General features: G+C 45.8%; 1 protein-coding gene across 1 annotated transcript in view; it reads right to left on the bottom strand.

The window, feature by feature from the left end:
* FAM81B (family with sequence similarity 81 member B) overlaps positions 1-19592 on the bottom strand; it is a 60155-nt gene that overhangs the window by 30280 nt on the left and 10283 nt on the right. The window contains exon 3 of the mRNA XM_019532388.1: positions 11095-11347. Within this exon, the coding sequence (XP_019387933.1) occupies positions 11095-11347 (253 nt within the window). The remainder of the gene's footprint in view (positions 1-11094; positions 11348-19592) is intronic.

The following is a 19592-nucleotide window of genomic DNA, read 5'->3' as shown; positions in this document are numbered from 1 at the left end:
GGTAGGCTTCCACATTGCTTTAACATTATAAATATACCAATAAAGCATTGCCCAACTGATTGCACTCGGTCTCCCTCTTTCTCTCTAGATATATATGTGTGTGTGCATGTGTCTTTTGTTTTAATTGTGGAAAAAAATGTGGAGCTTCTGCGGCCTGGCCACTTGGTACCTAGGGACACTATCCCTTGTGCCAGCTGGACTGCTGCAGCAGCATCCCAAATCCATTTTTAAAAATACCCCAAAATCCACATTCTTTCACAATTAGAACAAAAGAGAGAGAGAAAGGGGGACTGATCAGTTAGGCAATGTTTTGTTGTTATATTTACAATGTTAAAGGAATTTGGAAGCCTATCAGTGTCTCCAGCATCATAATAAAATAAATCCTAAATATCTATGTTTTAACGTTTGCTTTGGGTTTCCTTATCACATGATGAATGTATGATGTGGGGTTTGCAGGAGGGGGGGCGGGAGAATGTGGGTGGATGTAGAGGGATGCGAGTCACTCTATGGGTAGGTGAGGGACTGGGTGTGGGGCTGCTTAGGAAGGGTGGGTCCCCTGCATGAACACTGCAAGCCCCCAGCAGCTGGCAGGGCACCATGGTGCTGGTGGTGGTGGGAGCATGGTGGCAGTGATAAGCGCGGAGCTCCCACAGACACTGTCGGCAGCAACAGTGGTGGCCAGTGGCAATCGCTGACTGCCTGCAGACAGCGCTGGCAGTGGGGGATGCCAAGCGGCAACCGCCTACAGGCATCACTGACAGCGTAGGCAGCACCTTTTCTGAAGGGGTGCACTTCTATGCACAGGGAGTGCACGTGTACCCCCTGTGTATCACCAATGGTCCCCTGCCCAACACAGGGCAGAGCCCCCTCCCAGCACATGGATTACCCTGCCTGCAGGTTCCCAACCCCACCCAGGGGCCACAGGTTCCCTCTCCCCCGCCGGTCTCCAGCCTCCTGCTCATTCCTCTGCTCTTCTCCAGCCTCTGCCCTGACCCATTTCCCCCTCCCCCGGGGTTTTGTTTAACCTCTGGATATCCAGGGGTCTAATTTTCTCCGCGTGCTACAAGTTTGCAGTGCAGGGAACATTTTTTCATTTCTGCACATACCTCTTGCCCTGCCTCAAAGGGGTTTGAGACAGGGCAAGAGGCACATGTGTGCTTGTCTGGACACACCCACTGAGTGCACAACAAGAATGGTGCTCACTTAATACGTGGCTATTGAATACTTTATTTTATCCTTATTCTGCAGTGTAGGGGCCTTTTTCCTTATTTATTGCAAACTATTCAAATCCTACTCTGCAGGCAGAATTGTTAATGTCCGTGTAACCCGGGCGGTACTCCAAGAGGTACCCCCTCTCCAACTGAAGGGATCAAAGCAGATGCACAAGTGCTGTGGGAGGTGTAGGGACTCTCCTCCCCCTATAGAGCAGAGCCAGACCACCAATGAGGACTTAACTATATACCTTTCAATACTGGGAATATAAACAGGCATAAATCAGAGGATATAGTGGACACTACAGTGCCCCAAGGAGGCAGGATTCAACAAAGGTTAAACACTTACAATCATTGACAAAAAACAGGGTTAACACAATATAAAACACAAACAGCAGAACAAACAATATGGGTTGGTGAAATATAAAAAGGCACAAAATGCAAAATGTCAAATGATGAGGAAATATAGGGCCTTAGTACCTGGAGGGGGAGAAAAAACACGATGGCCCCTTTCCACTGCAAGATTTGCTTCTTGTTATCTCACTCACCCCAAGTCACCTCAGCTGGGACTTGAAGCCAGATCTCCCACATGGTAGGCACTGCTTCAGCCTGCTAGGGATCTTGCCTTTCCCAGAGCACTGGTCTCATGTGGAGCTGCCTGGCCTCTGATTGGAGGAGCTGGAAGCAGAGCTGGGAACCTGCTCAGATCTTTCTTGGAGTGGGGGGGGAGCCTCTCCTGCTGGCTGCAGCCTCTCCTAGGGGATCCTGGAGCCCAGTGGGGAGCCTCTCCTGCCAGCCGCACGCCGCGCTGTTGGGGGTCCCACTGCTGCTTGCAGGTCCTGCTCTTCCAGGGCACTGCACCTTCCCTGCTGGCTCAGCTCTGTGAAATTCCTTCCCTGTTGTCCCTCTCTGGTCTCTCCCAAGTCAGCCCATGCTGCCCCTTTTATCCCCCTCCAGGTGACCCAAGGGGCCAATCAGGACACGGAGGGGTGAGTCTCTGGGGCCTGATTGGTGAGGAAAGGGAATCCCAAGTCCTCCAATCATCTTTTACCCCTTCAAAACTCCTGGGTCAAATCACTACATGATTGGTAAGGAAAGGGAATCCCAAGTCCTCTAATCATCTTTTGCCCTTTCAAAACCCCTGGGCTAGGTCACTACCAGTTAGCCCGTCACATCCGTTTTGGGCTTTTCTCTAGCACTCATCACACACGCTTTTACATAGCCCCATTTTTTAAGGGAACATTGTTTTTCACCATTTTACAGGTGAGGGAAATAGGGCTTAGAGAGAGTAAGCTAAAAATATCTCCTAATTTTGGTGCCCAGTTTGAGAGATCTAGTAGTACACGATGTTTTTCAGAGCACTTAGGATCATATGTCATTTAATACCATCAGAGCATGGCTCTGTGTGTTTTAAGATAAACAAAATAATATATTTAATTAGTCTTATGCTTAGAAATGGATTAATTGCTTTGGTTGATACTGAAACAAAACAAATGAAACACCATCAACCCCCAAATTATTGAGGTAGGCAAGAGATGTGTTGTTACGTGGTTAGTCTGGCAAAGTTTAAAACTGAAAACAGAAACTAACAATGGGAAGTGTCAAGTAACCTTAGCAGGCAGCTTTGGCTTATATTACTGTCTCTCTAATATGACTAATTGTGTTATACTGAATGTTTTAGGATCATTTCGAATCTGAAAAGGAACCATGACCCATGTATTGTCACATCAGCAGATTTTTCTGTTGATTGGAACAATGTAAAATATTCTGTGTGAAATTAATAACACTTGAGAATTGCCCATTTTCAAATTCCTGGAGCGTCCTCAAATATGCAAGTGCTTAATACATTTTCAAAACAGTAAAATGATCATCAGATCTTGTAACAGCTTTTTATTCATTATACTATCCCAACAAATAAAGGCAGCTTTTATGGCACATTTCAGATTTTGAGCTGACTGTGGAAATAATAGATATGAAAGCCTGAATCCCTGATGGCTGGAGCCTGCTCCGTGTATTCCTGGGGGCAAGCAGAAGTGATTCTTACTTGTATTCGCACAATAGGAAGACAGGAAAACAGAGGACCCTTACCTCAGTTTTGTAACATCTTCTCAGTACAAAGAGACATTTGAGCACTAGCCTGAGGAAAGAGGTACATGAACTGAGAAGGATATATATATATATACCAGGAGGAAAAACATCATGCAAATCTTTTTAGCTTCAGTGACTATATATGTGGTGACATCAGAGATATTGAGCCCTGTCCCCACGTGTATTTTTGGTCTGTTACAAAAATGTTATTTTCAAAAGGTCAGATGTATTAGTGCAACTCCAATGACTCATCTAAAGTATGTTTGACAATGCAAATGTGATGTGATAAATCCACAAAGATAGAAACTTGAATGAAAAACACATGCTCTTTAGCATAAGTAGCATGAGTCTCTCATTCATTACAATGGACAGCACCAACCTCCTGTTTATTGAGATGAATCAATATTTCAGTTCTTCAGCTAACTTCTTGGGCTCCTAACAATATTAAATTCCCAGAACTTGCTGGTAATGGAGGAGTGAAATACACACACAGAAACCTGTACCTGTCAATTATTAGCCTGTATTCACTCCTTTTTAAGTGAATCATTATTATTTTATAATCATAGAAGAATGGACAATGTTAAATGCATTTAATTTTTTAAAATTTGATGTTTCTCCTTGCAGGTTGAAATTCTCTCTTAGGAGCTTGAATTATGTTTCTGTTTTGCACTTGACAAAAAATAATTGCTTTGTCCTGCTGTTTCTTATGCAACATCAAGCAATGCAGGTTTAGGCTCTACTAAGTTAAGGTCTTCGTGCTGAGCATCATTATTCATGTCATCAATATATCAGAATAGTTCTAGGAATAGGAATATGAGACTGGAAGGAATCCTGGGCCATCAAAGTCTACAATTTGCTGACTTATGTTCTTCCTGCTTTTTCAAAAGACTTGAAATAAATAAAAGTGACTTGTATTTTGTGGCAAGTGATTTATTTCTACTACTGTATCTGTAGAAGTCAAGTTATAAACTAGGATCCCATTGCCCCAGGCTAGTGGTTCTCAACCTTTTAGGCTCAAAGCATCCCTCATTATATTTAAGGTATGCAATGGAAAAGGCCTACTCTCAATTTTCACTTGTTTCTTGACCATTGGAAAAAACCCAGAGCAATTCTTCTGTTGAACTGGGAGACCACAAGAGATCTGAATGAATTCCTATTTGAAATCTCTGGGTTTATCTTGTGAATCATGTAGGTGTTTCCATGCCTAACAGTGATAATATTGCATAGCACCCCATGGCACCTTTGAAAGGATCTCATTGGACCACGTTGCAGCTCCACGATTTGAATCATTGCTCTAGGCACTGCATAAACGCAGAATGAATAGACTGTTCCTGCCCCAAGAAGCTTACCCTTTAAATATAATCTGTTCTGTGCACCAGGGGAAAATATGAGTTAATCAGAATTTGTGAGATTTATGGGAAAGAAAATGAGAGACTTTGTTATAGGGGAGCTATCCATATGGCTTGGACTGTGAGGAGCAATACAGAAAGGCACAGGATCTTTAAGGGCTTTCTTGGAGCTACTTTTTTTTTAAAGAGAGATGAAGCATCAAGGGTTGGAGGAAACCTTTAAGTCGGGGGTGTGTGTGCAAAATATGGCCTGCGGACTGGATCTAGCCTGTGAAGCCATTCTATCTGGTCTGTGGGGCCCCTAAAAATTTTAGAAAATTAATATTTATCTATCTTTGGTTCCTGTCAAAAATGACAGGAACCGGGGCAGTAGGACCCAGGGGAAGTCTGGCAGGCTCCTGCAACAGCAGGGCCCACCCCCCAGCCAGAAGTCCCAGCAGGGCCTTCTGGTCTGGGACCACATGGCTGCACCAGCACCAGAACCTCAGGTAAGGGTGGGGGAAGGGCAGGGGAGGAACCTGGGAAAAAGTGGCCCTTCCCCCACCCTGTGGCCGGTGCTCCCTGCTCTGGGGCTGTCTTGAGCAGGCACAGGCAGCTCCACATGAACTGTGAGTGGCTGCAGTGTGGAGCGCCAGCCACACAGCGGAGGTGGGGCTGCTTTTCCCCCTGCAGTCAGCACCAGCTTGTAGCCTGCCCCTGCTGCCAGCTTTGGCCTCAGGCCAGCTCCGGGCTCACCCGTTGGGGCTGGCGGCAGCAGCTGAGGTCCCCCCTGCTTGCCACGCCAGGCAGTGTTTGCTGCTGCTGCCCACTCGGAGCTTGTGCACCGGGCAGCCCAGAGGTGGCGGTGGCAAACACTGCCCAGCTCCAGGTGGGCAGCAGCAGCAAATGGTTGCAGCAAACACTGCCCAGGGTGGTGCGGCAAGCGGTGGGCTGCAGCTGCTGCCACCACAGCACAGCCTCAAGATGTGAGGCTGGAGCCAGCTCAGGGCCCAGGCTGGCAGTGGCAGGTTACAAGCTGGTACTGAGCATGGGGAAAAGTGGTCCCTTGCCTGTCCCGTGGCCGGCGCCCTGCACTGCAGCCACTCACAGCTCACGTGGGGCTGCCTGTGCCTGCTCAGGACAGCCCCAGGCAGGTGCAGCAGGGAACACCGACCACAGGGTGGGGGAGAAGCCGCTTTTCCCCCACACTCAGCACCAGCTCATTCCCTGCTGGGGAGCAGGGGGTCAGGGCTGCATGCTGCCCCCTACCTGTACTGTGGGGTTGGGGGGCACTGGGAGTAAGCAGGTGCATGGGGCCCACACCGGTGCCCCGGGGCCAGCGCTGGTGGGGCCCAGAGTAGGGTGGCAGGAGTACAGGGTCCCAGCCGGAAGAGGCTCTACGGAGCTGGGCCAGCTTCCCACTCTCCCTGCTGGTACAGCCGAGTCCAGCTCCACAGACCCCTGCCAGCCTGTGCCCTGTTCTGGGCCCCACCACTTCTGGCCCTGAGACATTTGTCCCAAGACATTGGTCCCAAGATGGTGACCAGAGGGCGGGGCACCTGTCAAGGAGTGGGGCTACCCATGTGGCCCTTGACAGCTTGCCAAAACTGGGTAAGCAACCCTCCACCTGAAATAATTGCCCACCCCTGCTTTAAGTGCTGATGTCCTGGTTCAGATATGGTGTTCTCCAAAAACGTTGCCTATGCAGCAGGCCTGAGGCAGTGATTCCCTGGAGTCAAGGCATAAGTATCTGCAGGGCTCCCAAGACACTGATGTCTTCATGTGCTGGGGAGGTAAAGCAGCAACAAATCTGGAGACTGACTTCAATCATGGAAGTGTGGAAACAGGAATTTTTACTAGGCATTTCAGTACAACCTTAATTTTCAGTTGTTATCAATGCCTTTGTATTTCTGCATTGGGCAAGTTAACAATGTTAATAAGAACTTGATCTTAGCATTTCTGATGGCTTTAATGCTTGAATAATCAGTGCTTGCTTTTGATTACCAGAATTGTATTAGTAAAATTTAAATATAGCTTGTATGAAAATTACAAAAGGATAACAAAAAAGCTTGTTAAAAAGCATTCAAGCAACGGATGTTACTAAAATACTTAATGTTTTCAGTGTGTTAGTTCTGCATTTCATCCTCTCAAATAATTTATTAGTAATATTTAACTGTTACGATTCAGCTATTCCAATTCCTAACAAGTTGATACTTACAGCTTATGAACTGCTCACCTTTAGCTGTACCTCATGTTAGAGCCCAATGGAATTAATTTGCAACCAGCCAAAATAATATAATAAGGTGCTAATAATTGTTTTTACTTTAACTTTCATCAATCTCTTGCATTACCTAATTTCATACAGAATTACAAATGTCCTTAAACTGTGAGAGAATCTGGTTTCCCAGATATCCACGGCTCATTTGAAACTACTGAATATTAGAGGGTCAATGTGGTGGGCTCGCTGCTTTTGCTTGGCAAGCCTGGCTTGGGGAAGGACACTTCGGATTGGTGGAACATTTGCTTTGCAGGTCCGGCAGACTTCAGGCATGGGGCCTCTGGTGTAAATAAAAGCCCAGCATGTTCAGCACACTGGACGGATGCAGCGAGGGACTCAAGAAGAGCGGAGCCAAGAAAAGCTGGGGAGCTTTTCCCCCAGCGGACAATTGGCCCAAGGCTCCTGAAGCCTCCACTGGAGGAGCATCCTTAGGAGCAGTGCGAGACCACTCAGGCCCATCATGGTGCATGGTTCAGTGCATGGAGCCCAGGCTTTGGGAGCCACAAGTGGTGGCTCAAACCTGCAACCCCAGCAGGGCCAGTGGGCCACACGGTGCGTGGGGTAGTGCACAGGGCAAGGGCCTTGGGGGCTGCAGTGAGGCAGCTCAGGCCCCATCTCCTGTCAAGCGGCCAGGTCCCATGGTGCGCAGGTCGGCGTCTTGGGAGCCAGGGAGCAGCGGAGTCCGCTTGAGTTAGCCACCCGGCATGAGGACAGACAGCCAGAGCCTGAAGGGCCCAGCCTCTGTGAAAAGAGACCTTGGTGCCAAAGCCAGAGCATGGGGAAATAGTAGTGCTGCAGCATGAGGCCCAGCACCCAGGAGCCAGTAGCAGTGGTGCAGCAGCTGAGAGGAGCTGAGCCCTTGATGCCCAGAGCAGGGCACATGGTGGAGAGAAGCCCAGTGGCGTGGGAGAGGCCTGGAGGGGGCGCTCCAGCAGATGAGACCACATCAAGCTGCACCCTGACCACCGCCACCTGAGGAAGCGTGAGTCATTGGGCCCTTGGGTCCCACAGGGGAAAGACGTTTGGGGCGGGCAAACCCAGAGAAGGGACTGGATGAGCAGCCCCCTGCCTAGTCAAGGCCCTAAGGGGTAGGGGCCATTTGATGCCTATCTTTCTGCATTAAAGAAAGAGGTAACTGTTCCTCTATAGGTGTAAAATCACATTTCCACTCTTATACTTTGCACAACCCTTTAACTGAGTACAGGTTCCCCACTGCGGGGTTGGGAAGCTGTGGGTGTTTTTGTGGATATATTGTTTTCTTTAGGGGTTGTGGTTGGGAGTGATTTTCCCACAGTGTTATTTAGGGTTTGACCATGGTTATTGGTTAATGTTCACTGTGTAAATATATGTGTATGATTTTTAGTTTTATGTTTATGTATATTATAAGTCAATAAATTGTATACAGTTAAGAACTTTGGGTTTGGGCTAACTCTGTAGAGGAAAGAGAGATCCGCTCAAAATTCTGGCATCCCTCTCACAGCACCCCCTCCTGCCTACCCATCCCATCCAGTTGAGAATAGGGCACACCCTGCAGTGTACCCAGGTTACATCAAGAAAAACTTGATCTTGACAGGTGTCCAACCCCCCAGCTCCATTTCAGCAGGCTTGGTAACATTGCATCTCTCTCTTTTTTTTTAACTATTCCAACCACATTCAAACTTTTGAAAATCTGAATCTTTGGAGCAAATTATCATCTCTTTCTTATCATCTCTTTCTAGTTCAGGAGTGCCCAACCCCTAACCTGTAAGGCAGATTTGGCCTGTTGAACCATGCCATCTATCGACAGGGATCCTGAGTGGCAGCAATTGCCACTCCCCTGGTACCACATTTCTGAACAAATGGGGAGACTTGTGGGCCAGGCAGCACAATGGATCCACACATGAAGGTGGCCCAGAGCCAGTCTTGGGACACAGGGGCTGACTGGAGGTGGTGTGGGCTCCAATCCAACCCTGCATGTCAGGTCTCCAGTAGGCAGCACAGGGTTGAGGGAGGTAGCATGGGGCAGTGGGAGGCCCAATCCAGCCTGTGGACTGGCTCCCAGTCTCTCATCTGGCCTGTGTCAGCACAAGGCTGAGCAGACATTCTGGGGGGTAGAGTTAAGATTCAGAATGGCCTTGATGGTAAACTGGAGGAATGATCTAAAGTGAATCAAAATTCGATAAGGAGAAGTGTAAGGTCTTGCACTTAGGATAGAACAAACTTATACATTGGGGAATGACTAGCTAGGCTCTAGTTTGTGTCTTTAGCAAACCAAGGGAAATGATTCTTCTCCTCTTACACTGGTAAGGCCCCATCTGTAACACGGCGTCCAGTTTTCGGTCCTACACTTCAAGAAAGTTGTGGAGAGATTGACAAGATTCCAGCAGAGAGCAACCAAAATGATTAGAGGCCTGGGAAATATGACTTATGAGGAAAAGCTATTTACATTGCTACAAAAGCAGGGCTCAACCAGCCCAGCTGTGAATGTCCCCTGCATGCAAGTGGAGTAGGGGGGAATCTCAGCACTGAATAGATGTAGCTGCTGTCACCCTCCATCCCATTGTCTAGTGGGGCTGCAGCTAGTCTTCTGTGCTTTGCCTCATCTGCTCAGGAGTGCTGCCTGCTGATGTAGTTTAGAGTCCTCATGGTACTCTAAACTGTGCTGAGATCAGAACTGAAGTAGAAGGGATCCAAGAACTGTTATTACTTCCTTGGCACACATGTTAAGGTGAATTTTGCCAGGTGCCACATATGGGGAAGAGAAATCAAAGATAGAATATAAAACTGGTGACACCTGGCTGGATGGCCGTACTACAGAGAAAGTTCTGGTAAATCACAGGCTCAATATGAGTCTGCAGTGTGATGCAGCTGCACAAAAGGCAAATTCAGTTTAGGATGCATCAATAGAAATGTTAAGTGCAAGACATGACAGGTGATAGTGCCTCTTCACTCAGCACTGTTTAGGGCTCATCTAGACTACTCCATGTTTTAAAAAAGGCTCCATGTTTTAAAAAAGGATCTGGAGAAGTTAGAGGGTCCAGAGGTGGGTGACAAAAATGATAAAGGGCTTAGAAGGCAAGTCATACAAAGAGATGTTGAAGGATATAGCCATGTTTAGCTTAAAGAAAAGGTGCTTAAGAGGGGACATGATAGCAGTCTTCAAATACCTGAAGGACTGCCATTAAGAAGAGGGAAAGCACTTTTTCTCTCCCACTTTAGAGAGTAGGACATGGACCAATGTCTTGTCGTTGCAGCAAAGTAAGTTTAGATTGGAGATCAGGAAAAAAACTTCCTCACTGTCAGAGTGGTGAGGTAGTGGAATGGACTGCCTAGGGAAGTTGTGGACTTTCCATCACTAGAGGTGTTCAAGTAGAAGTTGGACAGGGATTGATTAGGAAGGATCTAGGCAGAAGTAGGCCTATGTTCTAGTTTGTGTATTTCCCAATCTTCTGGGCTTTGCTGGTTGCCAAATGGGACCAGGAGGCAGGGGTTTTTTCCCCTCCTGCTGTTAAATGTGTAAGGGTATTTTTAAGTCTTCCTCAGAGACACTGTGTGATGGCTACAGCCAAAGCTGAGGATTTTGACTGGAGTGTCCCACTGCTCCTGCTAAGACCTAAATCCAGAGCTTCCTGGCTAGCAGATTTTGTTCTTCTGTTCAGATTCAGACCAATATTTGGGGTCAGGAAGGAACTTTACCCATGGTCAGATCCCCTCCTTGGATCTCTTAAACATGTTTTAACAACCTTTGCAGCAGGACATTGGCTACTGTGGTCCCCCTGGTTTAACTGTGGCAGGTTAGCGTGTTATGTCTCGTGGTTGTATCAGGGTTGACTGCGTAATTTTGCTAGTAGATTAGACAATGGATTTGTATGGGATGATTTGGATAGGGATAATTCTGCTTCAGGCAGGGGGTTGGACTAGATGACCTCTAGAGCTACCTTCCAGCCCTACTTCTCTATGATTCTATATGAGCTTGAGCACAAGACAAATCTAGTTCTAGGTTTGCTTCAGCCTCATAGTGGTCAAAAAGACTCTGAATTCTGGAAACATAGCTGATATGGACATCTGGACTTGTAGGTAAAACAGATATATGTAAATGTTGTACAGGGAGCTCATTAAATACATCATTAGTTAAGAGACTGGTAGTGACATAGGAGGGAGCTAGAAATGCAGCAAGTCTCAGCAACACCTAGAACAAATTCAGACCCACCTCAATATCATGACTGAGCTTCTTAACTATGCTTGTAATGGTCTGTATGTGATTTTCCAGTAGTTGCCGTGCAGTTGCCTCTCCTTGTTGATAGTTCTTACTTCCATGAAGATACGAAACAATGTCATCTTTGATTCGAAAGGCCTGATCTAGGAGAAGAGTTGTGGTTCTCTCCTGACTTGATAATCGATCTTCTAGAAAAGTTGCTCTGTTACCAGGCATCACTGGAACTGGAGGAAGGAAAGACTGTTCCCTGTTCGGAAAAAACATATGCATTTATTTTATGAATGGTGCTGAAAACTGGCAAGTACTGAAATACAGTACAAAATGCACTAAGTGGATAACGTCACATAGCAAGTAAATGTACCTGTGAGACTGGTAATGACAAAGAGATGCCCTTATCCCTTTAGAAACTTCAGGGATAAAAACATTCCCTGGCACACTTCAGGGATGATAATCTAGACTACACTGTGTAAATAAGGTTTGTTTTTATAAAAACATATTTGAACTCTCTGGAACACAGACTATTTTATTTTCTCTCTGATTCTGATTCTTGAGTAGGTTCACTGCTTGTGACTGCAAGGCAAAGAATTAATAAAGAGTACATCCCATCCATCCCTTCAGTGAAAACAATAAGAGAGCCTTCATAAGGCATGGCCCAACATACGTCTGAGTATTTGAAACTGAGTGGTTAATTCTGTTAATGCCCCTGGACAAACACATCACAGTCCCTCTTCTCAGAGGCTCAGTCCTACTCCCACTGAAGGCAATGGCAACATTTCTTCATTAAAGAATGAAGCTTGCTGTGTAAAACAAAGAAACTGTGACACAGGGTATAGTGCAGCCTGCATGGTTCTCAAAGGATGTGCAACACTGAGCACAGTGGACTGCTGATCCATGACTGGGGCTCCTGGCTGCTAGCGCAATACAAGTAATATCTTTTCCTCATTGTTTAATTTCTATATATCTTGCCAAATATAGATAGGGTATAGTGTTTCTCAGCCTTTTTAGACTTGAGACATGCTTAAAAAATGCCAGCTCTTAGTTTTCACTCTTGTTGTTGTTGTTGTTGTTGTTGTTGCAAAGAACTCAGACCACAACAGGTCAAAATGTTTTTAATATTATGGATTCCCATGTGAAAATTTTGGGTTTCTCTTTTGAACCATGTTTACACACCTAATGGCTGCGTCCACACAGCAAAGATGTTTGGTTCCCCGGGGACAACAGCCACTAGTTGTCTCTGGGGAATGCCCATGCCAGGGGTAAAAAAATCCTTACACTGATCCCTTGCAGCACCGAAAACAGCCAAATGCGCGGTATGTGGTGCTGCAGATGTATCTGCGGCACCACATACTACATGGCTGTGCTCATCTGGACCCGGCCAACAGTGCTAACATTGTATGGCACCCTGCCTGCACACCCTGGTTGAGGATCACTGGTAGAGAAATAAAATGCTAGACTCATTTCAGACTTTCCCTAAGAATTTTTAGTGCTTCTAAAAAGTGCCAGATGGACAGCCTGGAAGACTAGAGTCTTCTAGTAATCTGCAGAGGCAGTACAACAGAAGTAGCAGTGGTGTAAGCTTCCTCCCTCTGCCCTGTCAATATGTCTCAGTTCTCACCTGGACAGAGCCCCTCCTAGTTTGAGAGAGCAGCTCACTTCTTGCTACTTCTAGAAGATGCTAAATGAGGCCAAGTGTGGTGGTGGGTTGCTAACTCTTAATGCTGACACTTTTCCAGTAACAACTAGTAGAGAAAAGGGTGCATTCACATGTACTAACTTTCAGACAGCTAAGCCAACTTAACTGTCAGAGTGTACACGTGTGGAGTGGAGTTGACTTCAATGTGGTGCAAGATAATATATCTCTGAGTTGTCTTATCTTGGGTTGCATTAGTTGAATTTCCTTATTTTAAGTTGACTTAGCTCATGTGTATGCACCCATAATGTGCAGAGTTTGTGCCCTGGGCAAACCTGCTGAGCACTGAAAGCAGGGGACAGGCACAGGAATCGTACGTATGCAGGGGACTCAAAAACAGTCTCCAGCTGCTGCTGCCACAGCTATAGAACAGTCTGCCTGCTCTGGCTTTTGGTCTCTCAACAGTAGTGCAGTATCCATGTACCTATTGTTGGGGCTCAGCCTCTGTGCAGGTGGAGCCCATGGTTTATGCCCATTTGCCCATCCCAAGTTATGGTCCTGGTAGCTAGACTCACACCAAAACTGTAATATCTCTATTGCCTTGTGAAGAAATGGAAGTAGGGACACAGGAATAATGTCAGACCCCACCAAATACCCCACTTAAATGGGGTGGAACAAAAAAACCCAGCTGCTTAAGAGTTAAACTACATGAAAATCCAATGCCAGAAAGGAAGATGAGTAAAATATACATTTGAAACTGACAGTTTAATTTAGTAAGATATGTAAGATAAATAACTTATTGGGTTAGTCTATAAGGTGCATATCTAGTCTGCTTTCTGCCTGACTTTAGACACAGCTAACTGCCTCAGCTTAACTTAGAGCGGGGTGGCCTGTGGCATGGTGAGCTCCTGTGCGCAGCATGTGACAGATGAGGGAGAGGACAGGCAGCACAGCAACAGATGGGGTAGGAACCTGAAGGCAGGGCATGATATCAGGAGGGAGCACAGGGCAGCAAGTAAAAGCAGAGCAGTAGATCAGGCAGGAGAAAGGAATTAGCATGATACTTGGGCAAAGTGTGAGGCGATAAGTAGCTGTGTTGGTCTAAGGACATAGGCAGACAAGGTTCTTTGGGTAGATGTGATATCTTTTATTAGACCAACTAAACAGTTGGAAAAAAATGTTCTTTGCAAGCTTCGGGCACAAAAGGAAGGTGCTAATTTGTGGCACAACTGCCAGAAAACTTCAGTTCCCAACTGATTTAGGGCACAAACAGGCCAACAAATCATAGCAAGTCAGCAGAGATGGGAATTTACCATGTCTTAGCTGTTTTATAGTGGATCTTTGTGTGTCTACCCTTACCCCATGGTAAGCCAAAGCTAAATCATGGTAGCTTAAGCCTGTTTCACTGAGGAGGTGAATGGACAGACTGATACAATATGGAATCTGGTCAAGACCTCAGGACTCTCACTGCTTCTCATACAAAATTCTGGGAGTCTTTTCTTAACTGCCCGACCCTTGAATTTATATCTTACCCAAATGGCCAGCTTTATTTTGTGTTCCTTAAATTAACCCCAATACCATGTTTGTCTTTATCGCCTATATCCCAGACACACACTCTTTTATAACATAGTTTAGCCACAATCCGTAACTTCATGGTGGAGGAAAATTCCAGGCAGTCTTCTGGGGAAGAAATCAGATGCGTTTTACCTTATAACGATCTCTGCTTTTAGACTGCTATAAATAAAGCTTCTTGTATAAAAATAACTTTAAAACAAGAAAGAAGAGAAGAAAACAGTTCAACTGCCCTGTGCAATCAATACACAAAATGCAAAGATGACAGTTCAGTGATTGAAGTGTGCCTAAGGATAATCCACAACAAAATTTACAAGCATATGGACTATAAGGATGCTCTGCAGCTGGCTCATGGTGGCGTGTACAAAAAGCTACTTTACATGAAACGGCACCAAGACTTACATTTTTATTGTCAATCACTGCTCAGAAAAAATTTTAAATATCAAAATGCTGTCTTGACATTGGCTTCATCCTGCCACAAGTCACAGAAGCCGGACCCCAAATCCTGATGTATAATTGAGATTTAATTTGTTTTAGTTTTATATCTGTATCTCTGTATATCGTATACCATCTTCAGCAAAGAAAAGGACCTAAAGATCACCATTAATTATGTGAAATATGACCTCTAATAAACTATTGATGTGTCAGCTGTCTGATCTCCATTCATTGATCTCAGATTTTTGCTAGAGAGACCATAATACTTGATATTTGGGGTTTTGCTGTCTTTGGTTAGCATTTTGATTAGTTTTATATGCATGCTTAAATGTGGGCTGCCTCTTTGCTATAGTTCTTACAGTGTTTCCATGATAAGCTAAATTGAAAACCCAGGTCTCTTTGTTTGTCTCACTTTTTATACACCTAAATTTTGATTCTCTCCTAATGGTACTGGGAGTCACATGACTGACTGAAAACAGGCTCTGTTGACAGCCTCTGATCAAGACCTGTTTCTGCTCTGCCACTTACCAGTTGGGGGCCCTTGGGCAAGTCATTGCACCTCCCTGTGGCTCAATTTTTCTAGCTATAAAGTAGTAAAAGAGTCATTTACCCCCTTCATTAAAGCCTGCTGCAATTTATCTCCCATTTAGAACAGTGAAAGAATGTGCACACAGGTAGTTATCACACAGCACTTGAGACTTGGTAAAGCCTCACCCCTTTTTTACCCCACAGTAAACTTAATGTGTTCATAGCCCAAGAGTTAAATCAGTCTTAGCTTGGGTCTCCTGGAACCAAAAACTGATGGCTGCAAGCATCCCAAACTAGCAGTTCTAAGACAATGCAAGCACTAAGTGAGTTTTTCTCTACTGATGTGAAATTCTCCCTGGAGCAGAGAAGACCACAGCTTGAAACTTCTGGGGTCTTCTGGTGCAAACTCTCAAACAATGATCAATTAAAAGCTAAGCCTCTGATATTGAAGCTTCAGTAGTCTAGGAAGTATGTAAGAGGCAAGGATTATTTCTGTGAGTGATACCTTCTATTATATTTTTCAGGTCCTTGAACAAGATTGTATTGCATTGGCTAAGTCTGTCCCAACCATGCAGTTGGTTTGACAACCTTCTGAATCATGGAGTATGTCTGAGAGGTCACCCAGACCTTTGACACATATGCTCAGGCAGGAGTATGGAGGAGTAGAGGCTGCCCAGACCTTTCATCCCCACTTAGGTCATTGAGACAGAATCCAAAGGCCAGACTGAGTCCAGGCATTTGGTGCCTCCATGGCTGTAGCTGTACAAGCATTGAGGAATTGAAGATCTACCACACAGATGTCCTGTGTGATAGGTAAGGATTCTACCACTGAGCCACAGAGACACCATGCAGTTGGCCCATAAAAATATCACCCACAGAAATCCTGGCCTCTCTGCATGTTTCTGTTATTTTAACCCTTTTCTCTCTGCTTGTCTTTTTCTGTGGACTAACAATATTCTGTGTGGAACAAGCTATTCTTTGCCACTGCATTTTTGAACTTGTTACAGCTCTTAGAGCAAAGCTTCTCAATATTTTTAAACTCAAGGCATCCCTTGGAAAATGCCAGGTTTTAGTTTTCACTTGTTTTTTTTGAGTACAGAAAAATAATAGAGCAATTCCTCTGTTGCAAAGGACTTGGAAAGACCAGCAGAGGTCAAAATATTTTTAATACAATGGATTCCTAGCTGAAATCTCTGGGTTTCTCTGGGTGAATCATGTCTGCATACCTAACAGTGCTATCCTTGTGCAGTGCCCTTGGAAGGAACTCGAGGCATGCCAGGGTGCTGCAGCATTCTGGTTGAACATTGCTGTCCTAGAGACAAGCCTATCAAGGGGCCAGCTGAGGTAATCCAGTTGGTAAACTGGCGTGTTACTGGCAGTTGATTCAGTCTTGAAATGGGTTTAATTGTAGGATTCCTTTCTGGAACAATGGCATGTGGAGGCCTATTACCTGAGAGATGTGCTCATGAAGATGAAGAGAATTTAAACTATAACAAACAGGAACTATATCAGTATCTACTGTTGCATGGTATTGCACACCGCTATCATGTTCAGCAGGCTGAACATCTGGAAAGAGCAAGCAGTGACTCAGCAGAATAGCACACACAGAAAATCCATGTCCTTCAGTTTATCAGGGTTGCTTGTTTAAGCCCCTCGTTAAAGGCCTGATCCTACAAGATGCTTCACCTCCTTTTCACCTGGAGTGCTACATGAGAGACACATGAGAGACACCTCCTTTTCACTTGGAGTGCTGCATGAGAGACACTTTTTATGATCGGGCTCCTGGAAATGCTCTACAGCCGTAATATTAGTAAGATGTGCGTGGCAACAAGCTCTTTTAAAATAGGTGATCGTGTGAAAAATTAACCCTGGTGAAGTGAGGTATCACATTAGGGTGCTCTAAAGTAGAGCACCTTAGGGAACCTGGGTTCCCTCCAGGGTTAATTTTTCATGTGGTGGCAGGGCAGAGCTGTTGCTACTAGCCCAGCCCTGCCCTGCCCCTGGGGCTGTCACAGGGGGAGGGAGGAGGAAGGGGATGGAGCTGCCAGTTGCTTTGAATGGCCAGAGCTGAGGGGTGGGGGCAGGGTGAAACAGAGCCCCCTCCCCCGAATCTACCTTGGCTGGGATAATGCGGGGATCTGGGTCAGACCTGTGAGGTGAGGGACTCTGTTACATCCTGCCCCCACACCCAGCTCTGGCCATTCAAAGCAGCCAGGAGCAGCCAGCATGGAGCTGCTCGCTGCTTTCAATGGCCAGAGCTGAGGTGGAGGTGGGGGGAACGGAGCCCCCTCACCTTGCGGGCGCCCTCAGCTCCCCTGGCTGGGGTACTGGGGGGATCTAAGCTGGGCCTGCAAGGTGAGGGGGCTCTGTTCCCCACCGCCCTCAGCTCTGGTCATTCAAAGCAGCCAGCAGCTCCCTCTTCCCTCCCCTGCTGCTGACAGCCTTGGAGCTGGGGGCAAAGGGTGGCACAGGGCTGGGGAGAGGGGAGGTTCAGCAGCCTCCTCAGAGGTTGCCAGAGTGCCCCCACCTGCTGGCCCAGGCTGGCTCCAGCCCCCCTGGGGGTGAATGTCTGTTGGGTTGGATGCGGGGAGGAATGCTCTAACTTTATGTAAAGTGCTATGAGTTAGTCCAGGGCCCTAACATCTGTAGGCACCATCATCAGGAACCCTATATGCCTTCAACTGGTTCTGTCTGAACAGGGTAAAACTATTAGCAGTTGTGAGTAGTTGTCTGTACATACACAACAACTATGGGGACACTTAATTCTGATATTCTGTACCGCTTCTTCAGAATTCTTATAACAGCTTGATTTATCTCTTTCTGCAGCTGAGCAATTTATAGAACTCATAATGCTGACAGGTGTAAAAAGGGCAGTAGAACATCTGTTAGGTACTAGAAAGCGTTTTACTAGTTATTGGTGCTATAATGGAATTTAAAATGGTCAAAGATGTTGGCAATATCATTTACCATCAATTCATATATTTAATACAAATCTTGCTGGCACCAAATTTCTAAAATGGAAATTAAAACCTTTATTGTGAGTTTTTGGTAAAACAAACTAAGTAGAAGAACTCCATATGCTATCTGTTTCCAAATTATTTTGACTCAGTAAAGAACTTTTTCAAAAAGTCCAAAAATGCGTCAACTCCCTTTCCCCTCTCTTAGTGTCAGCATTTCAGCTTCTGGTCATATCATAAAGACTTGAGTTTTTCATTTCATTTCCCTATCAAAAATGTTGCCTTCCTTAAAAGTGTTTTTTTTTTTAATACATATTTTTTTCAAAAAAACCCAGGAAATATAGATACATACCTTTCATTAAAACTAACTGTCTACATTTAGGCCCCCAAGAACAGATTAGACTGTTTTAAAAACCCTACCTGTGTGATTATGTCAACTTTTAATGAGAGTGGGATTTGTCAGAGGAATGGATCCTTATGCATATAGGACAAAAACAGAACGCAATTTTAATTTCCCTTGTTTTTCCTTCTGACCCAAACATATTTATTATGATAATAATAATGATTGATTTTAACTGTGGAGAAACCAAGTATGTTTTGATAACTTAGGAACCATATTAAGGCCATATTAAGGCCATTTTACTCTGAACATTTACACCCCTAGAAGGCCTTCTAGGGGTGTAAATGTTCAGACTCAGGAATTTGGGGTGGGGTACGTGAGGGCAGGGCTGCCCACTTAAATCTGGGGCACAGAGCCCATTTTTGACACATATCAGTGATAAGGGCTGAGTGACAGCTGCATTACTACTTGCCCTGCCACTTGCCCCACTGCCTCACTGCTGCTGTCATCATATCTGCACGTCCCCCATGAAGATCCCTGTGGTCCAGACCTGGACTAAGGGGGCTAGAGGGGGCAGGGTCAGTTTGACCTCTCATATAAGAGATATGTATCCTGTCAGCCTTGAGCTTCCAGAAGGGTGGAATGAAAAGACAGAGAATGGAGGTTAGAGTACCTTCATACTGCTCTCCTTATACAGGTTTCCCTCGCTTTATGCAGGTTCTGTATATACAAATTCGCTTTTATGCAATGACCCTTTTTACACCCCGAAGTCATGATATGCAAGGTGAGTCTGTAGGGAAAGGGGCGGGAGTGGGGGCACGGTGTGGCGCAGCCCAGCAGCTGCAGGTAGGTGGCGTCAGGTGCTCCCGGGCCTGCAGCAGGGAGCAAAGCAGAGGGCACTGTCAGTGGGTGCGGGGCATGGGGGCACAGTTCTTGCTGCTACACGCATCCTGGGAGGGCTGCAGGCTGGGAGTCTGCACTGGGTTCTTCCTGCTGGTGGGCGTGTGCCCCCAGATCTGCATGCAGGATG

The sequence above is a fragment of the Crocodylus porosus genome, unplaced genomic scaffold (genome assembly GCF_001723895.1).
Source record: "Crocodylus porosus isolate Cpor-Errol unplaced genomic scaffold, CroPor_comp1, whole genome shotgun sequence".
NCBI lineage: Eukaryota > Metazoa > Chordata > Crocodylia > Crocodylidae > Crocodylus > Crocodylus porosus.
This window is presented reverse-complemented; position numbering and strand designations above follow the sequence as displayed.